Below are 22,971 nucleotides of genomic sequence, written 5' to 3' on the forward strand. Positions count from 1 at the left end.
GCAGTTCCCTGTATTCTTCCAGTCCCTAGTTTATCAGCCTCATTTAGTAGTGAATACAACTGCAGTAAATTACTTCTATTGTATTCAAAATGCACTATGGTGTTCAAGGATGCCTGAATTTGGATGTGAGACCAATTTGAAGCCTACATCTAAAAACTCTCTTTCACTGATTGAATAGGATGGCTTGCTACACCTGAACTCCTAGCTTTGAGTTTCATTCAGCTCGAGGGAACAATTCACACACACAAAAAAAACCAAATTACACAATTAGTTCAGACATATCTGAACTTTAAGAATTTATATAAGTTACTATTAAGTAACTGAGGGTTCACTTTGTAGTATGAATCACAATGCTGAATCTCAGCACCAGGGAAGCTTTTGGAAAAAATACAGTTTAGAGGCCAAGCATATTTACTTATGGTCCGAAATTCTTCAATCTGGAATGAATAAGTTCTGAAGTCATACAAGCCCACGATGACCTGCTGAAGAAGGCTCATATCTCTCTTCAAATCACTGGCCTTGTTCCAACATTATCTGGGGAGAATGCATTTCTACAGTGTGTAAAAAGTGGTGCAGTCCAAGTGTTTATCAATTCCTTTTCCTATACAGAAAACACATTACTACAGCAAAAAAAGGTTCAGGAGTAGCCCTTGCTTTCAATGGTAATCTTTTGTCCTGGCAGTCAGATCTTTTTAAATTATAAAAATACTTCTGTGGGCAGCAACAGGACATTCTTCTTCTGCACTATTTCTCACATGAGGCAAAACCCTCCCTCCCCCATGAATCAGACATTTGATCCAAACTGGCTCCATATGGGGACAGCTCAGCCCAGCCATCTGTGCTGCGTGCTCCAGGAATTACAAACACATTTTGTTTGTAATGGCACAAAAGGCCACCTGAGATGACTCGATATACAGTGGCAAGTGTTGAACTTACTAAGCTGTGGACATGGTCTTGCAGGCTCCAGAGGAAAAATTCCTTCTCTATCTTCCTTCCCAACAAACTTGGTTCACCAGGCTTTTCACATTTTGTGCACTGCATGGACAAAGGTTGCCTTGAGGAACCAGGCCTGATGTGCTCTGCCTTCCATGAGCAGACTGAACCCTAAATAGTTCTGTGGTAGCTCAGCTGAAACCAGGAACAACAGAAATACAGCAAGAACCAAACAAACCCTTCCAGCCCTGCCCAAATCCAGTCAACACATGGATGAGTCCACATGATTCTTCCCCAACTTTTCCCTTGTGTGGTTTGCTGAGTTTGTCCAAGTTCTTGCAGGAAGTAGTTAAAAAGTCGTAGTGTAGTTAAGAAGGCATCACACCTCAGAGATTTGTGTGCCAGCCACCAGAGGTAAGGACTGCCAGGAAACTATCATGTCTAAAATGTTCATGCCTAAATCTAATGCAACTGTGTCACAAGCAGCTTCTTGCAGAGATACCACACCCCTTACCTATTTGTCAGTGATTATGTGTTTTCTAGATCCGGTTCACTTACCCCACAGACAGTGGAAATCTGGGACCTGAGGCAAATGGACACATACACACGTTTTGTAATTAAAAATATTAAAGGCACCAAGTTATTTCTTAAACTTGAGTTTTTCAAGAACCCATCTTGAAAACAGGCGTCGTTTTCCCCACAAAAGTCTGCATCATAATCAGAATCTTAACTGAAATGAGAACATTCGAATGTATTAGACTATAAATATTACAGAGTAGAACTCTTAAGTCTTGCATTCCACCTAATTACTTTATGAACAAACTTCTTCATTATGGTACTAACTTACCAATTTAAAAACACTTCCAGTAGTTATAATATAAAATGCATAATTAGGAAAAATATAGATGTACTGTCTTACTTCCTTAGGACAATTTTATTCCAGTACTTTTTTCCTCTGGACAGAGGAAGCTATTGTAACTGAGCACACAACAGCTCTTTCATAACAGAAAAAGTTACCAGCATGCACAGAAGTTGCACCAAGAACAGGGGCTCTATACAATGTCCAGAGCCTGTTGAGGAACACACAGCTTTTATACATCAGGGATTACAGAGCACAACCATCTGGTCAGCTTTCAGGCTAAATGAGCCCATGCTATCCTGCAAGGCCAATTTGCATGACTGATAAAAAAGGGACTATTATACATCTGTCTCAGTCACGTCTGATGTTACGGGTTCAGCAACATTCGCCTGTTCTAGGATTATTTCAAGTTTCATACTTTAACAATACACTTATTTCTATGGGTACAACTGGCATTGCTACATACTATATAAATGCTTTTCTTGCTTTATTATGTAAAAATAGGATTTAAAGGATAATGGCACTAAACTGACATTTTAAACATGGTTTTTAATTCCTTCTTCCAACTTTTTACAAGATTCGCTATTGCAAAAGGCAAAAGGTGAAGGATTAAAAGAAGTCTTCACATAAAAGCTCTAAGGATTGATATTTAATGAACTGTGAGATATAAATCAATGCACAACAGCACAGTTAAAGCTTAAAATACTAGGATAACATTTATATTAAAAATAATTCACCTACAGATAATACAGTCTAGTGTTTATTGTATGTTATGGAAGGTACACTTGAATTTCAAAAATTTAAAACATATAAAAAGTGGTTAAGGGCTAACATTTTATCAATATATGATAAATGTGTAAGAATGTTTATTATACAGCAGGGTACAATGGTAGTGTTAATGCCAACAGGGCACCACAGAAGTTAGTTTAAAAAAAATTTCCACTATGCTTTATACAAACACCACCACTTGCAGTTGTTTAAGAGTATTGGGAGAGGATCACTGTCTGTAGGATAAGCAGTCCTATAACATTTTTAATGTTAGATAGTGTCATAGTACGTAGATCGGTGAACGTTTCAAAATAAAACTAGAAATGCTGTAATTACTTCACAGAAATGCACATCCAATATTTGTTTTCAATAAGAACAATAGGTACAAGTTTATAACTCTCCCTATTTGAAATAATTTACACACAGATGAAAGCTACTCTATCTAAAATAATCACTACATACATTTTTCTTCTGGGAAATAAACAAGCAATTTTTGTTTTGCATGATCAATATCAAAAACATATAGCAGAAGTAGTATTTTTAAAACATAACTGGTGCTCTAAAGTTAAAAAAAAAAAAAAAGAAATGAGAAAAAATTTTTTCCATAAGTGTGCAACCTAAAATCAACCAAGCTTATATTGTAATACAACCATTATTAAGAAACCACTGTTTAGGAATACAACTTGATGGAAAAAGTTTATAATTCACAAAACTGTTCATCAGGCCATAGAGTAAAATAGCTCCACAGTTTACAGATAAAACTGAGGCCACACAGATGCGTGCTATGTCTTATCTCCAGTTAGTAGATACTTAGGCAGAGGATGTAACACTTTGTTTGTAGACAGCGTGGTATGCATTTCTCAGCAAGACATAAGGGAAACAAGACTCCAAGAGATCCATTGTCAGGAATGGAGACTCCTGCACAATCTGAAAAATACCAGAAACACAAGGTTTGCAGAGCAAAACTGCCTGCTCTTGATAATCTGTTTCACGTAGATCCTTCCAGCCCACATCACACCACCACTCACATACTTCACAGTGAAAATAAATTGCACCAAGTTTACAGTAGTGTTTCTCCCTACACTTAAACTCACTGCTTCTCAAATTAAAAAAAAAAACCAGTCATCTTCCAAAAGATACTGAATACTGAGAGGAAATCCTCAGAGCAGAGAGGATTTTCTCCTACACACTCTGAACACTGCCTCTTAAACGTGTGGTATGTACTAAGTGAACAATGAAAATCGTCTGAACAATGCAATACAATGTTCTAAGCAATAAAGGATGATAGCAATGATATGTGCATGGTGGGGGAATGGAAAAAAAATACTGACAGTAGAATGCCAAGAAGAACAACATAAAAATGATTTCCAATGGTTTGTGAGCTACAAATAAAACACACAAATAAATGCTCACCATGTCCAGTAGTAGGTAAACAGATTCTCGGTTCCTTGTAGTAGTTTTGTCTGTCTCCTGGCCAATCTTCAGTAGACTGGATGATGCAAGCTACATAAAATGAGTATTTCAAAGCAATAAATAAAACAAAGCATTGATCAGCTTCTGCTATTTTGTTACACAAAGCCAAGGGACTCTGCATTGTACCAACAATGACAAAAGAAGGCAAGGAATCCTGAGCACATGAACCATCACTGGGCTTTAGTCTCAATGTGCCATACTGGCTTATTCCTAGTAGTGTTTAATAAATGACACATGCTATTTTAATATAAAAAGTGAATTAATTTGTTGCAGAGAACTTTTTGTTGTAATCATTGCTTGACAATTTTGAGTCTCCTGAAATCAATGACAGAACTCCCAGGGGATCAAAGTCTCGTTTCTGTCCTTCCCCATATACAATACAACTTACTGAATTTTTCTAAGGTTTAAAGTGATTAAAATTTTTATTGTTTGAAATTTTGCCCATTTTGCAACAGAATAAGTTTGGAAGAAATGTCATCTTAACTGTCAATGAATAATATTTTATCAGTGTACCTTCAGTATACACTAACTTCATGTTACCAAACTGGGCCTGGATAAAAAATATTCATAGTAGCCGAAGTTAGAGTTGGCATCTGTATCTTAGCTGGTGGGATAGCCAGTTGTGTAAACCAGTGGTAGGATTAAATATGGAGTAGAGACTAGACTAGAGTAGAGTGTTATAAGTCTCTAAAAAGGAGGGAAATGATGCCTATTGATTTTGGTCTTTTTTTCTTTTATTCTCTGTATTCTTTACACATATATTTGGAGCTCTGTAGCCTATTATTGCATTCTAGCTAGTTTTCCCAGTACTTTTCCATGCCCTTTACCCAGGCAGAAAGACAAAACATATTCCAGAGCTCCAAGCCCCAGGGGGAGCAAGGCTCCTATGCTATGGTGGTTCTTCCTGGCTACGAAGGTTGAGAACAGCTCTTCAAGATACATTTTCATAAACAAAGGACAGCTAGGACCAAGGGGAGGGCTCCAGAGAAGGGGCTTGACCTGGGGGGGGGAGGTGAATTGCATCACCACTTGTCCTCCTAATTAATGCTTTTTGTCAATTACGCTGATTTGCTAAACTTATAAAAACTGTATTCACCCCGTGTGGGTGAGCTTTTGTGGACATTCTTCCATAACTGTCCCTGGAGCTCCAATAAAGATCCACTTTTATATGACCTCCCATACTGATGTTATCACCGGAGTGTGTGTTGTTTCATTTCTAGGTTGAAAAAGCCATCACCATAAGCAACCCTTTTATCCTAGTTTTAGAAGATATCCTAGAAACTTCTAACATGTACTTAGGTATTTACAACCTCAGGATCACAGAATAGAGTAAAATACTTCATTTGTAGATGGCTTGATACACCATGATTTCATGCCTTACCTTCCAACTTTCAGATGTACAGTCATCATTTAGGCCCTCACAACAAGCCATGGCAACATGCCTAAACCACATGTTTACCAGAAAAGGATTTTAAATTAAAAATACTAACTTTAAAAATTGAACCCAACGTTCTTCCTGAAAAAGCTGTCATGAATCAATTTTTAATATGAAGTCAATATGTATACTTGAAAAGATACATAGTACAAACTCATCAGCACTAAAGAACCTCCTGAGGTTTTTTTCCTATTTAATCAACTTGGGCAGGAAAGCAGATCTTCTTCAGAAGTAATTTTCTCAAGAGAAGTTTTTCTTTCAGACTAACAGTAAGTGTTAAAAAAGGAAGATTAACAAAATATCTGAAGCATCAAGTCATAGTCTGTGCAGTAAAAGCAGTGGTCGGAAAGCAGTCCATAAACACTGAAAGAATGCAAACCTCATACCAAAAGTGTTTTTATCACATGAAACTATACTGGTTTTCTTCACTTGTCAAACGTATGCAACTTGATACAACCATTTCTCTTTCATGTTTTACATCCAGCAGTTGCATTAGACAAGGTCAATGGCCAGAGGGTTTTTTTCTTTTTTACAAAATGCAATGAATTTCCACAAGTGAAAGATTCTGTCAAGATTAGATTAAAAAAAAAAAAGTTTCTGTGAACTTCTAGTTACAGAAAGTTACCTAAAATAAAGAGAGAGGGCCTTTTTCTCCACACATTTTAATGCCAAACAGAAAAATCAAACCCCACTCAAAATCAATAGTAATTTTTAAAAATTAAAGACATGCTGCTGTTTTAGCCTTTAGTCTCCTTCAAGTACTGGCTAATTAAAAGCCATTTAAAAATTTTTATTTCTACTCAAGCAGCACATCAAAATGTATTTTAAACATGTCACCATGACCTTAAAAACTTGTGATTTTTTTCCTAAGCATCACCAAAGATTTCAGTAGCTTTAGTATTCAATCTACTTGGAAGCATAAAAAATTTCCTCTTCCCAGCTACCCTTGTAACACTCTGCCTCCTGGCTGTTCATGTTTATGAAGGGCAGGCATGTCAAAAGGTACAACACAAAAGCCACTCGGAAGTTTATTTTACTTTTTCAAAGAAGGTAACTAATTTAAGGATATATCACATCATGGAAAAAAAGCCAGCTAGGCAGAATTTTGATTCTATATGCAATTGCACTTTTTTTTTCCCAGTTGTGGGCCACACAATGTGAGAAATCGTACGTACTAAAATACTAAAGATTGTACTGAAAAATATTGTGGCACTTGCACTGATTTGCTCCTCTAACTTTCCAACGTCACATACAAGTGTTTATAAAGAACTACTGCAAAATTTAATCTATGTATAGACTTGTGTATAGAAGCATTTGAAAACATTCTTCTCTCTTGTGCATCAAATGCAGATTCCCAGGAAATCAATTGCATTGCATCCCAAATCAGCAGCACATTTTAACGAGTAGGAATAAAGTTATACATACAGCCAAAAATTCTTTCAGACGGTCTTCAATGCTCCCCTTGTGGATGGTGAATAAAGCTGCAGCAATCTGATTGATAGCTTTGGCCAGGCAATGAATGTTGTTGCAATGCCCTAAACAAAAAACATACTCAAATCACCTCAGCACCACGTTGGGAAAGACAGTATTCTTTGGAAAACATCACCAAGGACTAAAGAGACTTGTGACAGTGAAAGAAGGACTTTTAGCATCTTACACAATGGGAGCGAGGTACTCTTCCACACCGAGCTTGCTATCAGGAAAGCCACCAGAAGTACAGCTCTCCCTTCCAATTCCTAACGGTCACAACAACCTGAGAAACAACCTGAGGCTTTTAGAAATAAGGGATATATTGGAAGTTTATTTGGCTTTTACAAAACTTGAGAGTGTTAACACTTGACTAGGCTAAAAATACAGTATTTTCACAGGCTAATTGATAATTTCTTTCCCACTCTGTGTAAATGAGCATCTCATGCCCAGACAGTATTCCTCAAAGAGATCTACAGGTACTCAAGAACAAAGGTGTTCCATTGCTGATTTTCATATGTAACATCTTGTCTAAAATTCACCTAGGCTTCAGAGCCCTGGAAGGTGGTTAAATGACACCAGTTTTCACAGAGAGCAGAAGTACTGCTCCTTAGTAAACCTGATATTTCTCCCAGGCAAATTAAGTCAAATATACCACTTTACAATGAAATTAATACACACTTGGGCACATACCTTAGGCAAGTGTGAGCATATGAAAAGGAGGTGGTCTTTGAAGGAGTTAACAAGTCCTCAAGCATGCTGATTCTTAACTTATTTTTTGACCATTGTTGAGCAATGAGCTCATCTTTACAGTCAATCATTTACCCTGACTCCAAGTTCATACCTGAAAAGTGAGGTCAGCCGGACCCACATGAGAAAAATTCATTTTTTTCTCCACGCACATCACTATTATTACTTTAAATTACTTTTAGCTGTCATTTTATTGCCCAGTTCACTCAGTATCATGCCTCTCTGCAGCTCTTCACTCCTCTAATACCCTCAACAACTTCATGATATATGAATTTTCTCACCTCACCCTTCAGCCCCCCATCCAGATGGTCTGTGAATAATATACTGACTAGTAGGTCCCAGTGAAGATCCCTGTGGATCTCCATCAGCAGGACCCCCAGATTTGATACTCCAATTTTGTCTCCTATTTTTACGTGAACATCAGTCAAGAAAGCTGTTCTGCCTAATTCTGATTCAAATATGTGTTTGTCTTTGAAAAGGCTAATTTTATTCCAGAGACTTCATTTTTATGTCTCAGGCTGTAGAAAAAGCATCAACACAGGAATTCAGCAAAAGAACTGTTGTCTTCCAACTCACAGTCTCAAGTATTTAGAAAAGAACTAGGGCTCTTGCAGACTAGTATTCTATTGTACCCTCTAGTTGACAAATTAAGACCTCTAGCCTGGTATTTGACTAGCAGCTCAGACTCTGGACTGGAAACAAAAGAAAAGGTCTGTTAGACTTTGAGCCTTTATCTGGAACTAGTGGAAGAAACAGACTTGATCTTGAAGCAGACAGAGAAAATACAGACATTGCTACAGCTGTCCAAGCACGGTCTGTATTTGGGAGATATGTCTTGCCAGATTAAAAAGCTGAAACTCCTTCAAATCTATGACTCGTTGATGGATTAATTCAGGATTTGTCCAGGGAATTTACTTCACAAAGAAGAATTTATTAAGTTCACATTCTGGAAATACCATTTATATTAAGTGTTTCAAGCCAGATGTTCTACAATAAGGGTAGAACACAAGAAAAAGCAGTATTATGCAAGGAAGGCAGAAATGACAAGGTCTATTCTGTTTGTTGAGTTATTTTTGTAGAGAGAACATATTTTACGTATACCTTTTGCTAGATTTTCCTCTCAATAGAAGAGCCCACTCAGTAAAGAATTATGTAATACACAGGCCATGTCTCACAGAACCAGTAGCAACTCCTAATATGGGCTTATTTGAGTGCAGGATGACTCTCCAGTCAGTTTCATGTCATCTATTAACCGTACTTGAAGAACTCACTTTGAAACAAAGCTTTGCCTGACTTCATCTTAAGATTTATTTAAGGTAAATGAAACCACATAAATTGGAATATTTAAGCTACATGATATAAAACAGGCAGAGGATTATCTGCTCATCTTCAACAGAAGATTTATTTGTTGTTTCAGCCTGCTAAAAACATGATGACTAAGAGGGTTTTGGGAAGAGAGGAAGTTTGAGGAAGGCAAACCCACCTGAGCTTTAACCTGCTGGAGAAGCTCTAGCTAGCCTGACATATTCTTAGCGAGTTATTTGCAGAGGGGTAAATGTGAAAATATAATCACCAGTGAAATTTTGAGCACTGCCCCCCTGGCAAGCCATACAGGTTTTGAGACTCTAGAGTTGGTAAGATCCTGTGAAGGAGAAACTGGGAGTAGGAAGTGCTTCCGGAGGATTTTTTTTACGAAACTATAACTAGGTAATTTTAATTTAAGAGATGTGATCTTACATACACATAAACAAGTTTATTTGGACTGAGTAAAGACAGTCAATCTGCCTGTCTTCAAACAAGGAAGTTTCTACCTGTGCACCTCACCAATCACACCCTGCTCCCACCTATATTCCAAGATTTTTATTCAAGTATCACAACTTGGAAAAAGCTTGCAAAGAGCAATAGAAATACTACGAGAGCACAAATAACAAGAAACAACCCTGCAGATTACAGATTGTTCTCCCAATTCATCAGAAAAAGCTTTTAACTTGAAAATTCTTTAATTTTCAAATCAATATTCAAGTTCTACTCATACATCAGATTTATCTAACATTTTCCACCACTGGAGAAGCCTACACTATCTGTTTTAAAGTGAAACTAGAGTCAACAGATCCCCATTAATTCAAAACTGAAGAAAAGGCTCATTAATCCTGTGTAAAACAACAATCCTGGGTCTCTAAAAAATATGATTTGCATACTACATTAAGTGACACAGAAAGCTTTCAAAAATTTTAGTATTTTCCTGGTACCTTAAATTTTCAGAAGGCAGTTTACACTAACTTTGTGAGTTGCAATTTTGAGTGAATTAAAAATAATGCAATTTTAAAAACTAATTAGAGAAAACATGCATCCCAGTGAATGGAAGCAGTATAAACATGGTCTTTTAAGTGAGTCACGTTACATATTACAAAGGAAATAGCTTGAACAGCCAAAAGGTGACTTTTGTATGTGTTGGAACAGTAGTGTCTATCTTCTTTCAACTTAGAAAGAAAACTGTGGATTACATGCAAAGAATTTTGTTGAGGTAAAGATTATTTTTGTTAAATAAGAAAGTTGAACTATTGTATAGGAAGTAATTCTGCTCACAACTTACACCTTCCAGATTCTGTTTTCAAAACTTTGTGCTTGGCAATATGAACAGCATAATAAATATAGAAGGGACACCTTGTATGACTGGCCCAAGGCCAATGTAAAGACTACTAAATCATTAATACTTACTAGAATATATTATATTAGATAGTAAGTGTCACACTAATTAGTGCTGAATGTGTGCTCCAACGAGTCCATGTTAGGACAAGATTGCCCCCTGCAGTGTCTGAACTGTTCTGAAAATTTCAAGTACCAAACTAATTTTTCTTAGCAAGTTATCTCAGACAAGAGTTAAGTTAATGCTTCTTAAAGTATTTTCAGAGGAACTTACCTGAATAAAGGCTAACTCATTTTTAATTCCGTTCACTATAAAATGTAATTAAATATTAAAGATGAATGTATTCAAGACACTACCAGAACTATTGTGAAGACAGAACTCCCAGCAAATATTGAGCAGACTCTACCTTACCTTCGATGGCAGGGCTGTACTGAGACATCACATTACTAGCCAAAGTAGGCAAGGACACAGCCACGAAGACCATAAGAAGGCAAGCAATTTTATATTCCTCTTCTGGACTAATGTTTTCTAAAAACAAAAAATAATGAAGTTCTTTAATTAAAGAAGTAATCTTGAAATACTTCCTTTCAGCTGCAGGTAGATTAGGATGTAAAATGTTTGACCAAATGGAAATTTAAAGCAAAATCCAACAAAGTTAATGTTTGTATTGTGAAAAGAGGAATATTAATGTCAGTCTTGCCAAAAGAAACAGGGTAGAGCTGCAAAATGTCCAGTCTGGTATCCAGGAGAACAAAAAGAAGCCACTGCTATGTTATCACTTCTAACAATTCAGTTACTAAATCTTTAATATGATGAGGAGAATAGTAATTTTTTCATGCTGATACAAATCCAGTTATTGCTTCAAGGTCAGAAGAGCTTCTGTTGCACTCTCCCTTTGGCAAAGGAGCAAAAGGTGATGGTGCACTCATGTCAATTCACACCTTGTGCAGCATCATCACACATTAGCCGAAGATTAGTCTTAAAAAAGTCAATAATTAGTGACATGCAGAATTTATCTCTATGAAAACTCAATAAAAGCAAAATATTTCAAACTCCAAAGGCAACAATCAAAATACAAGATCATAAACCACTATGAGACTATACAGAAATTATTTTTGTTGACCTAGCTTAGACATTTCATAGCTGTACCACAATGAAAATAGTCTATTTAAAATGGCATTTCAGATACCAGATACCTACCAAAAATATACTTCCATATATTATACATATAATGTAGATAGAACAAGTACACTTTGGGTTGCTTTCTTTTTAAGTGCAGGAAGAAATTGTGCTTGGGACTTAAATTCAAATATTGAAATGCCCCTCTGTATTTTCTCCTCTCAAAATAACTACTATTGAAGTAAGAAAAAACAACTTGGTTAGCATTTAAAATATTCATGGTCTCATTCTAACATTAACTATCCACAATTAACAGGGGGAAAAACAGGAATGAAATGCTCAGTAAGGAAGATAGGAAAAAGAGCTGATGACATCAAAAACACAGAGTCTTAATTCATGCCTTTGAACATGCCAGAGTGAAGAAAATTGAAAAGCTTAGATGGCAGTGCCTTAAAGCAAGGAAGCATGATACACGTTAATTCTGTAACATGTTTGTTTTACTATTTTCCCTTGTAAATTTCATGTAAACACTTGTAGGGCACACTGGCAACAAAATATTGTGAAATTCATGAGCTGCATTCAGGTCCTAATGCTTACTCAGGTGACAGATTTGTTACACATCTGTGCAACAGAACTGATCGAGTTGTTCACAGGACACTCTTATTATTGCCATTGTTCTTAAATCACAGCAGTGTTCACCATTAAATTCCTTCTACACCTACCTGTTATCCCTTTCTAGGTCAGCACATCCATTCCTGCATATTTGAGAAGATTCTCAAGCGAACACCAATAAACAGCAGGCACAAGTAATTCATCCTCTTATGCCATTTATGAAGTTTATTGAAGGAATACAAAGGAATCAACACATACAAGTTTCCTCCCAGCATTTTAAAGGCTTCTTCTCTTTTTTTAACATTCATATTTTTCAAGTTGGAACTTCTTACCTGATTTTTGGGAAGACAGTGCTACGACCAAGGCAGGATCAATCTCACAAGGCAATCCAGCAGCTGATGACAGTTCATATACATTCATTGCCACCTGAGGACCAGAAGAAATGCTTTCATGTAAAGGTGATGAAGCACAGTTTTTGCTGTCATGTTTAAAATGAGTTTGAGGCACTAAGGAATTTCAGAGATTTGGCAAATATTAGACAGAGACTGTAGATTTTGTTTGTTTCTATCCTCCACTGAGCAGCTGCGTCTGTACTTTGTGTACCAGATGGTTATTTTGTTGTGTCAAGCCAAACAAAACTCATATACTTTCCCACGTTACCGCCAAAGCAACACTCTGACTTCCAGTTAGCTATTTGTACATCCTTCTGTAACGTTCAAAAGAAATTTACGCATTTTCTCTACCAGATCTAAAGGATCAGCTAACATCTACAAATAGAGCATTTTTAAACAAAAGCCAAAAGTCACAATCTGGTGAGATAGAGCAATGGAGAAATCTTACAGGATGCAAATGTTATACAGGTTCAGTGTGGATTGGAACCAGGCAATCCAGTGCTGATTCGATCCACAACGAAAAATCCTAGTCTAAGTGGCCACAGCACTTGGAGGAACTAAGAACATTTTGAAATGTATTCCGTTTCCCAGTCCATCCCAGGATGCCAAAAAGAAATACGCCCAATAGGGCAACTGCTCCAATCCATTGTACAAAATCTTGTAAAGATCTGTCTCTTAATATGCCAGAAAAAAAAAGTTTCCCTCATTGTCCCATAAGAAGACTGTTACCTACAGTTGGTCAGCCGTGTGTGACAGGGCCAGGAGAAAACTCAGACAACGAGCTGCTAATTGTCCACGGGGGTTACTTGTTAGCAGGCTCACAGAACATTCCTGGCTCCTCCTCCTTGTTCTTAAGTCTGTGAAAGTTCTAAAATGTGATCACAGGCAGATAGACACTTGCGCTTAGCCTATCAGTTGGTTGTGATTTTTTTTTTTCCCCAGAGCATTAGGAGGCTGCAGATCCACAAATAACCAAGCTCTTAGGGGAAAAAAAAAAAAAAAGAAAAGTAAAAGAAAAGAAAAAAGGGTGTTCTTTGTGTCTGGATGTTCAACACTAAACATGAAAGTCTTGTTGCTTACATATTTTCAGTAAACTCCAAAACAACTCAATCACCCTTTCAGCCAAACATTACCTTCATGTCAGTCTCTCTTGGAATGTGATCTTTGAAGTCCTCAATGGAACTTACAAGGAAAGGAATGTGGTAGGATAAGACCTAAGAGACACAAACACATACAAAATAAGAAAAATTACTTCCCATGTTAATTATCAGTTAAACACTACCACTATTTTACTGAGTTTATTTTCTTTTTTAATGGGGATGCCTTTGTATTTGTTTGTAGATTTAAGACATTAAAACCTAATAAACGTTTGCCATAAAAAAGTGAAATAAAAGCCTTTAAAATGAGTAAACACAGAACATGATCTAAACTGAATTTGATGCTTTAATATAACGGTTCTCTGAAATATAACTCTGTTCTCTTTTGAACAGTACTCAAAAAATATTCCCTCACCCCAAGTTGCAATTCAAAGTTCAATTAGAACTGACTATTGCCATTTTACCCACATGATGTCAACCTTTTAAGAGGTAACATTCCTGAACAGTTAAGCTTCCAACATCCTGTCATTCCATTAACTTAAATACAATGAAAATGATTCAGAACATATTCAGTTCTTTCTTACATCTCTAAGTGCTTCCTGTGCCAATGACCGAAAAGACAAGATAACACCAATAATTGTCATTCTCTTCAAAACACTGTCAACAGCTGAAAAGAGAACAATGAACAAGGTGTTGATGTTCACAAGCTCAATTCTTCAAATAAGAGAAACAAAATATTTAACAAAATATTGAAAACAACAAGGTACTGAAACAAAGCCATTCCTTAAAAGAGCCAAAATAACCAGTGCTAAAGCAGGTGTTTAGAGCTGAATCCACGGTGGGATTTTCAGCAGAAGACTATCACATTTACCACTTCCTGGAATGAAACCGAGCATACACAGCTGTCAGTACGGGATGCTAGGATTGGTTCTGTGCTTTCTTGAGGACAAAAGTGTATTTTTATTGTAATTATTTTTGTTTCTCATTCCAAAGCTATGTTCCAGACTTCCATATTATTGCTGTTACGTATTATCATCCCTGAAATGATGCTCAAAACCATCACTACTAATATAGTGCCTGTGCACCAAATAACACTGAAATCTAACTTTGTACATGAGAAGACTGGAAAAGTTTGAAATGATCCATCAGTTTATAAGAGCTCATGTACATTTTGCTGCTTATGGATACTCTCAATACAGAGAAATTAATTTTTCCCATTTTCTTTACAGAGACAAATACAAAAAATAACTCTGTATCCTTAGGAGGATCTTGTTAGATACCCACATGATAATCTTTTAAAGAGAGCTGCCATCTGGTCTGGCTTGTCAAAGCTGGTCCTCATTTGTGTTAGAACTTCAACGTTCTCCACCACAAGTTTCTATAAAGAAGCAAAGATTGATGTCAGCTATTGACTTCAGCATATTAACTGGATAAATACCTGATTTAGCACATTTCAAGTTGGCAGAAAAGCAACTAACCCCATGGAACACAGATGTACCCACTGTGTTTTTAATGGGACTACAATAATAATAAATCAATATTATCAACAGTCACTACTATACACAAAAGCAAGCTCTGAATCAAAAAGCAGAGGATTAGATACCCCTTAGAATGTGATTTTTGTAATGAGCAACACGTACCACATCTTAAAGCAAAGGAGTGTAACTCTGTAAAAACCAGACAACAGGTCCTCGTGCCACTCAGCTTTTTAGAAGAAATGTATACATATTACAATAAAAATATAAATTCAGAAAGTAATAAATTCTTTTGGATTGCTGCTTTTAATAATTATGCTGAAATTTAATGTTGGTAAAACTGAAAAATGGAATCAAAAGTGGAAGTCAGATTGTTAAACCTTGGTGCAGTTTACTTGAGATTTTCTTCCACAATAATATGAAAAAGCAAAAACATACCTCCAAGTCCCAACATTTTAGCCTGAAACAGTTAAACTCAAGTGCAGTAGTTTTCATTTCAGTTTGGCCAAAAGAAAATGTGTCTGTTTCTAATTTTTAACAGCTCTCATATATGCAACTTGTAAGATTAGAGTACATGTAATAACTTCCCTGAAATCATTCTCCAAATATTTATCAGATTAAAATTTAAATTATAGAGATTGCATAATCACATCTCTAAAATGTCAGATCCAAATTTCCTGCTAGCTGAGGAATTTAGGCTGTGCCAGGCTGTATTTTTCAACTCTCTTCAAACACAAAATAAGTAGTTTATTCTTATAAAAATATTTTTGCAGTGTCAATGCTAAGTACCCTATTTCAGAAAGGGAAAAGTGATTCTCTCTATGTAGAGGACAATCAACGGCTAAAAAATGTAGATCTCTTGTGTTCCTCTGAACACTGAAGTGTTTTTCCTTCTGTTTAAAGAAGACTTCAATTAATGTTTTGTATACTAAATTAAATCAATGTAAGAAAGAACTGAAGTATAGAGGAAGAAACAAAGACATTCTGAATTGGAGGTGGTCTTCCAAAGAGATTATTAATAGATTCGTTTTTCAAGTAGGTGCATTCCAACCCATCTCAATTTCCAGAGGAGGCAGCAGGAAAAATTAATATCTATCAAAAATGTAGGCCACTGTAAATTTGGAACACGATTATATACATTTCATAAAATGTAAGTGGCAATACCTGCAGGAACCGACTACTAAGGATCCATGAAGATCTAACCTTTGATAGTTTTGCTAGCTGCTTTAATAGTTTTCTTTTACTTCAACCCACCCTGAGAACAGGGCAAAATAGCATCTGGCAAGCAGGCAGATTAAATTTTAGAGTAAATATTCCTGTGACCATAGGAGGAGAAAAAACCAACACAATCTATAATGCTGCTATGAAATAAATAATGGTGAAACAAGTGTTTACTCCCACTTCGTAGTAAGTAGCCTGTGCAAAGCTGATCTGTCCAACAACTGCACTCTATCATGATCATGCTATTCCCATAAGCTCAAGCCTATCCATAATCCACCCACTCTCCCTACTTTATTTTCACTGAAAAGCGAGGAAAGAAATAAGCTATACAAAATGCAGCAAACTAACCAAGAGTCTTAAAGGTCCCTTCCCTTCTGACCCCTAAGCCTTTTATATATTTTTCATACATTTGTAGCTTTGTAGATTGCTAAGGCATGGTTGCAGATCCAGTAGTTTTCCTACCCTTTCCCCCTAGATTTTAGAACAATAAGCTAACCATGTAATACAGTCCTGAAAATACTGTTTAGTCTTATTGTCAAGGAAGAGGGCCTACAAGAATAACATTTTTGGTTTTCCAACCAGAATCTGAGAAGTCGTAACAAGAAGTAGGGCAAAAAACTGCAAGGGGCTCACCCAGAGGTGGGTTATTGGGGCAACCAAATCTCCTACTGGATATACCTGTGCGATATCCTAATTAATTAACCTTATAAAATTGTAGAAAGCCAGGGCCAATCCCATCACCACTGGGATGCCTGGACACTTCAAATGAAAGTCTGCTTTTTACTGCACTATTTTAACACTGCTGCAAGGGTTTTTTCTCTTTTGAGAAAAAAGAGGCAACACTTCCAACCCAAACTGTTCAATTGCTATGAGTAGACTGCACACGTGTATGGGCATGACATGAAAAGCCAAAGCAAGACTGGTTTGTGCTGAAAGCAAGATGGGCAATTTTAAACCAACTAAGGTGCCAGAACTTGGCATCTTATTTCAAATCCCTCAAAGCTCTCCAGAATGCAAGACTGGAGGCAATAGCCCATGCACACTGTTACTCAGTCAAGTTTTCAGCTTCACAAATAACCAGCATGTTAATTTAAGATTTAAAAGGAGTAGGCTGGAATACAGTTCAAATAGTGGCTTCAACGTGGCAGCCTTTCCCTTCTTGCCTCAGTCTTGAACTTCAGATATAAAACTGACACATAGTCCCACTTTGCAGGAAGCAAAGCAAGCATGTTGAACCCCACTTGTACCAAATTCCCCATCTTCTCCTCTTGTTGCTTTCTTCCCCCAAACACAGATGCTTCTCAGGGCTCTCTTCCTAAGCCAACTATTTCAGCCAAAGACATGAACGTTTTATTACTTTGTTTTTTCCTCCAAAAATGTGGTCATGCACATGTGGATCTACATCATGCTCTGCTTACCCTCAGCAGTATCAGAAAATAACAGATTTCAGACACAATTCAAAGTTGCTTTTTAAAAAATACACACACGTACAACACAAACTGTGCTGATTTTGAGGAAAATATGATGACTCCTCAGTGAGTGCACAAACAGCACAGCAACAAACCCTTGCCAAAGATGTTCAAGTGCTTCCCTTGAAGCGTGACAGGTGTCACTGCACAGTGAGGAGTTAAACCACACCATTCTCACCTGGAAAGCCTCATGCTCTAACTCAAACTGGAATGGGCATAAGAAATCAATTACCCTGGCAGGCTGGGCACTCAGGTCAGGGTTGCTGCATGCTCTTAGACCAGCTTGGAAAGCATAAGCAGCCCCTCTCCTTAAGCTGTGACAGTGAATAAAAGACTTCAAACCTTTGTATCATACACCTCAGCCTTTCAGCAGCACTGCAAGTAAGGTGTTTACAAAGAAAACAAGATCCTTGAAAGTGTAACAGAGGATATATTAAAACCACACTCTTCCAAAGGTCTGGTGTGCTAGTAATAAATTGTTATTGAAGAAAGAAAGGAAGTTCCTTAGATCTGTGAGGTATTCATGTACTTTTCCAAAATTACAGCATACGTGAATAGTTACAAAAATTCCTTAGTTTAATCAGTGGTTAAATAAACTGAAAGTTATGAGATGTAATAACAGCTTGGAATTAAATTTGGAAATGACACTAAAAGAACAAGTCATATAAAAAAAATCTAGGCCAATTAGTAACATTTAAATAGTATGACTATCTGGAGAAAGTAGAATATATTATTACATTTATTAAAACTTCTTTCCAGAAGGAGTTACACAGGTACCAAGTGGTTCCCCTGTCACTGTTTGCTGTTTTGAATATACATGAAACTAACCTCCTTGACATGCCCCCATTTCCAATTTTTTTTCACTGCATCAACTTTATTATTTGTTTTGCAGCAGATGTGAGGCTTACTGATCAGAACACAGACATTTATAATAAGTGGTTACTGTTGAGCCAGAGGGAAAGACATACGTAAAAATGAGTAAAACTAACAAAGAATAAAGGACCTGAAGTCTTTCATCCACGTAAACTAAACAATAAAAGCATACAGACATTGTTAAGAAATAAGTCCTTATAGACTATTAAGATAGATTTGAGATTTTTCTGCAACATTTGGAGAGTCAACAGTCTTGGGTAAGGGCTTCACAAACACCTGGAGAACTTCAAAAACATTTGTCTTCCCACTGACGATAAAAGAGAGTTGACTTCTAACTTAGGGTATCTAACACAGAAATGAACAGTCTGCATGAAGTCCTGCACGTTCAACTGTTGAAGAATGTGGGATACACACATACTACCTGTGCCCTGTGCAAGCTTACTACAAAAGAAGAGTAAAATTCACAGTTTCATTGGTTTGTTTAAGGCAAACAAGTAATTTTAAAAAGATGGCATGCAGAAACATAGGTATTAAATATCCTAAGGGAAGCTTAACCAGCAAACTACAGCTTTCCCACCCACCAGTTCCCAAAGTTACCTTAAGCTCAGCAACCTGTGAAGAGATGTGCCACATCAGACTTTCACTTAAGAACTTCATGCCATATGGGCCCAGAAGTTCTGAAAGGGCTCTCATTTCTGAGAAAAAAAAGAAACTGTTATACTTCAAACATTCCATCTTCATTTATTTGCAGCCCATCATCTACCTAGGTGTTTTAAGTGCACAAATATTTTACCTCAAAGCATAATTTTAAAGACAAGAGTTTGTATGGTAGTAAACTGAAGTAACAGTCACCAACATGTAATACACCCATTTCTTTAGCTTAAATGCAACACTACTTTGACCAAAAATAGGAAAAGTGAGACAAGAGACAGCATGAATAAAAATACTTATAATGCTACTGAAGGCTAACAATTGTTAACTCTAGGAGTTTGCTGTTATGTCAGTAACAGTTGCTCTGAGAGTTACTGTTATTCCAATTACTCAAGCAATACAACAACAGTTCTTCACAAACATCGAGGAGAAGTATGAAGTTTACCTGATATATCAGAGTACTCCTCAGCATTAAATGTCAATTCATTTTCTGTAGGCAAATTCACAAACGCCTTCATGGCCGGGAAATAAGCTATGTGACCATTGCTGACTTGCCGTAGCAAAGTTTCCAAATACCTTATCAGAAAGGGGATACGTTTTAGATGAAACGTATTCAACATGTTCATGGACGCTCTACAGAGATGAAATATACTTGTGCGACAAGGGACAGCAAAGCCCGTACACCAAAGCTTTGTTTTCATAGTTCAACTGATGCCTGCATTTTAATTTGTGTCTCGTCCCTATAAAATGTAGAAGTTTGCCAACAGGCAAACTTTAAGCTGTTTTTAACAGGTACAGAGAGAAGTAAACATGTGATGTTGGAAAGGTAAGAAAATTTAAAATAACTCCACTTCTCCAATTCCAGATTTTTCACTAAACAACAGCAACAAAAAAAATCTCTAAAAAATTTGTAACAAGCATTCATTTAAGACTTACCAATTTGTGTACAGGCTGGTAATGGTTGGCTCACCATGACTATCTAAATGCTGGGTTTGCTGAAGCAGAACATTGTTAAACACTCGTGTAATGTCGATCTGTACATAATTTTCTATTGACTGGAGGACTGTCATATAGGCTCTTACACTGGTCAACAGCTCCGAAGGCTTTGCAATCTCTTGTGTTGCTTGATTATACATTGTCATTCCAACAATTGACCTTTCAGAAAGAAAAGGGTTGGAAACAAACTCATTTTCTTAGTAAAATTCAACAAAGATGGTTTTATATCCACAGATTTTCACAGCATCATAGAATGGCCTGGGTTCGAAGGGACCTAAAAGATCAGCTGGTTCAACCTCTCCTGCCATGGGCAGGGACACCTTCCACTAGACCAGGTTGCACAAAAGCTCCATCCAACCTGGCCTGAAACACTCTCAAGCATGGAAAATATTCATTTTACTTGAATACTTCTCAAATCCACAAGTATAAAACTCTGATCAATGCACATACTACACAAACACTTTTAAAAACAGTTTTGGATTCCAAAGATAACTGTGTCTGTGGTTCCAGTAAAAATTTCATGAGACTAAGAATATTCACCAAGCACTTTTAAAATAAAGCTTTTTTTTTTTCCCCATATATATAAAAGTAATCCACACTGTGCAAGGCTTATGTAACAACTACTTTGGTAAATAAATTAATGTTGAAGTCTTTTAAAATGCAGAACTTCTGGGAAAGGCAAGAGCAATCACGTATTGAAGTGTTCAAAGCATATTAACACAAAAAATTATTTGACCAAAGCTGCTGTTATAGTTTGAAACATCTTTTAAAAAACCACATAGCTATAGTATAGTATGAATTGAAAAATATAGCCAATATATACGTAAAGAAAATAAACAGAAGTCCTATTATGAAAAACACATCTCCATTTAGCCAACACTGTGATTGCTATCTTTAATCAAGGAGCCAAGAAATTGCAGGACATACTTTAATTTGCTCAAATTCTCACTATAAATACAACCAGCCTTCTAATAACAGATGTTCATAGGCAAGCTAGGGCAGAACTGTATGATGGATTGTATATTCCATTTTAACATACACGGACATGGACTTTACCCAGTATGTTACTGGAAACACACCCCCAAACAAACTGTATCAGGGGATCCTTAGAAGCACTCTCAGTAAAAAAATACTTGTTGTAGTGTTTATTTTAAGTTTATTAAAAAAGTTTATGGTCTCAGGCTTTGAGAATTAAGGTTTTAAGTAAGATGTACTTTTCAGAGACAGAACAACAATAAAAAAAAAGAAATCGGTAGATCACAACCTTCATCACAGGTGAATGGGATGAGTTATTCTGGAGGAGAACATCACATTATTTAAGAGTAACTTTTTTGTTGTTGTTGGGTCATATGAAAGTATTTCCAATAGTTTGCTTCTGAGGCAGTCTCTTATTTTAAAATAAATTCAAAATTGATACAATAACAATACTAAGTGGCATAATAATAAGCTGCAGTCCAATCCCACGTGACACAGAGGAGCTTAAAACAGTAAACAAACCCTAACAGTGAGACACTAACACTGTCTTTTAAGGAACACTGCAAGCCTCTGAAAGAAATGCCACTTGAAGGTCTGAAAAATAATTATAAATGGAATATCTATTCTGCTCAGCTAACAAATTTCAATTCTTTCATGAAGCTAAAAAAGGAAAGCAGTCTCTGAAAGTAACGTGCCTGTTTCTTCAGCCCCAATCCACAAGCTGACCTCCCCCAAATTAAAATAATAAGCACAAGTGACCAACACTGGTCTAAATTCATAAACCTGAAGAGCTGACTTCTTAAAATGTCATGAAGTTATCTTCATTTTTATGTCACCTTATCTATTGATAAGTGGCCTAATATTGTGTCTTGTTGATAAAACTGATTAAGCCTTATACCCTGCTTGAAATATATAACCAGTAATCTTTGGCATAAAATAGCAGGATAGCTGGCTGGTTTAATACAAAGTCCTCTCCAGAAGTTGCCATTTGCACATTTCTATGAAAAACTGTGGGAAGATTAAGGTAAGAACAGACAGGAATATCAAACATCAACACCTTATTAAAAAAACAAACAAACAACTGCACATATTCTCAACTGGCTTTGTCAGATCTTGACTTCTGATTTTCAGATTTTCAGCAAGGCAGTGGACTCAAATATTTGAAAACACTCCAGCACTGTGCAAAAGAATGGTGGGAATACATGTCTTCATACATGCCTAAAACCAGCCATCACCAGCCCCTACAAAATACACAGGACTGGGAATGCAGGATCTGGCTGTTAAACAGATTATATGGATTTCACAACGGGAATTGACTATCGTGTACGTTTGCACATGTAACTTGATAATCACTTAGTTGGGATTCTACTCACAATTTTTACAATCCACCTTTACAATCTAATAAAATGTAGTAAGCACACAATATTTCCAACATAAACTAGCAAAGGCTTATCTTGTGTATCAATGCTTCTAACTCTACAATATTTCTTACTTGGTAAAGCGGATTTCCAGGTGAGATGTCAAATATTCTCTTGGGGTAAACGTGTGTTCCCAAACCACCATGTTTGGTACGTAATTGATTGAGAAGCAGAGCTCAGAAAGTGCAGTATGCAGTTTGTCCAGGCTTTAAGAATAGACAAGAAATAAAGAAAAATATTTAATGTAACATAAGTGTATGTTATCATGGAAGGCACATGTTGAATGGATAATGCCTCAAAAGCAGGTACAGGTCTAAGTCTTCATTATCATATTCTGCTTT

At 36.6% G+C, this 22,971-nt stretch overlaps 1 protein-coding gene across 2 annotated transcripts in view; it reads right to left on the bottom strand.

Annotated features, from left to right (window-relative positions):
- Nucleotides 1-1,848: 1,848 nt before the first annotated feature.
- Nucleotides 1,849-22,971, bottom strand: part of NCKAP1 (NCK associated protein 1) — a 57,011-nt gene continuing 35,888 nt past the window's right edge. For both annotated transcript variants that reach the window (XM_066189480.1, XM_066189479.1), the window contains exons 20-31: nt 22,705-22,836; nt 20,178-20,396; nt 19,687-19,817; nt 19,188-19,285; nt 14,837-14,930; nt 14,137-14,219; nt 13,589-13,669; nt 12,396-12,489; nt 10,744-10,860; nt 6,894-7,003; nt 3,974-4,063; nt 1,849-3,487 (exon numbers count right to left, since the gene is read on the bottom strand). In XM_066189480.1, the coding sequence (XP_066045577.1) occupies nt 3,371-3,487; nt 3,974-4,063; nt 6,894-7,003; nt 10,744-10,860; nt 12,396-12,489; nt 13,589-13,669; nt 14,137-14,219; nt 14,837-14,930; nt 19,188-19,285; nt 19,687-19,817; nt 20,178-20,396; nt 22,705-22,836 (1,366 nt within the window). In that variant the 3' untranslated portion in view covers nt 1,849-3,370. The remainder of the gene's footprint in view (nt 3,488-3,973; nt 4,064-6,893; nt 7,004-10,743; nt 10,861-12,395; nt 12,490-13,588; nt 13,670-14,136; nt 14,220-14,836; nt 14,931-19,187; nt 19,286-19,686; nt 19,818-20,177; nt 20,397-22,704; nt 22,837-22,971) is intronic.

The sequence above is a fragment of the Chamaea fasciata genome, unplaced genomic scaffold, assembly GCF_029207755.1.
Source record: "Chamaea fasciata isolate MVZ Bird 193981 ecotype frontalis unplaced genomic scaffold, bChaFas1.0.hap1 SCAF_8, whole genome shotgun sequence".
Classification (NCBI taxonomy): domain Eukaryota; kingdom Metazoa; phylum Chordata; class Aves; order Passeriformes; family Sylviidae; genus Chamaea; species Chamaea fasciata.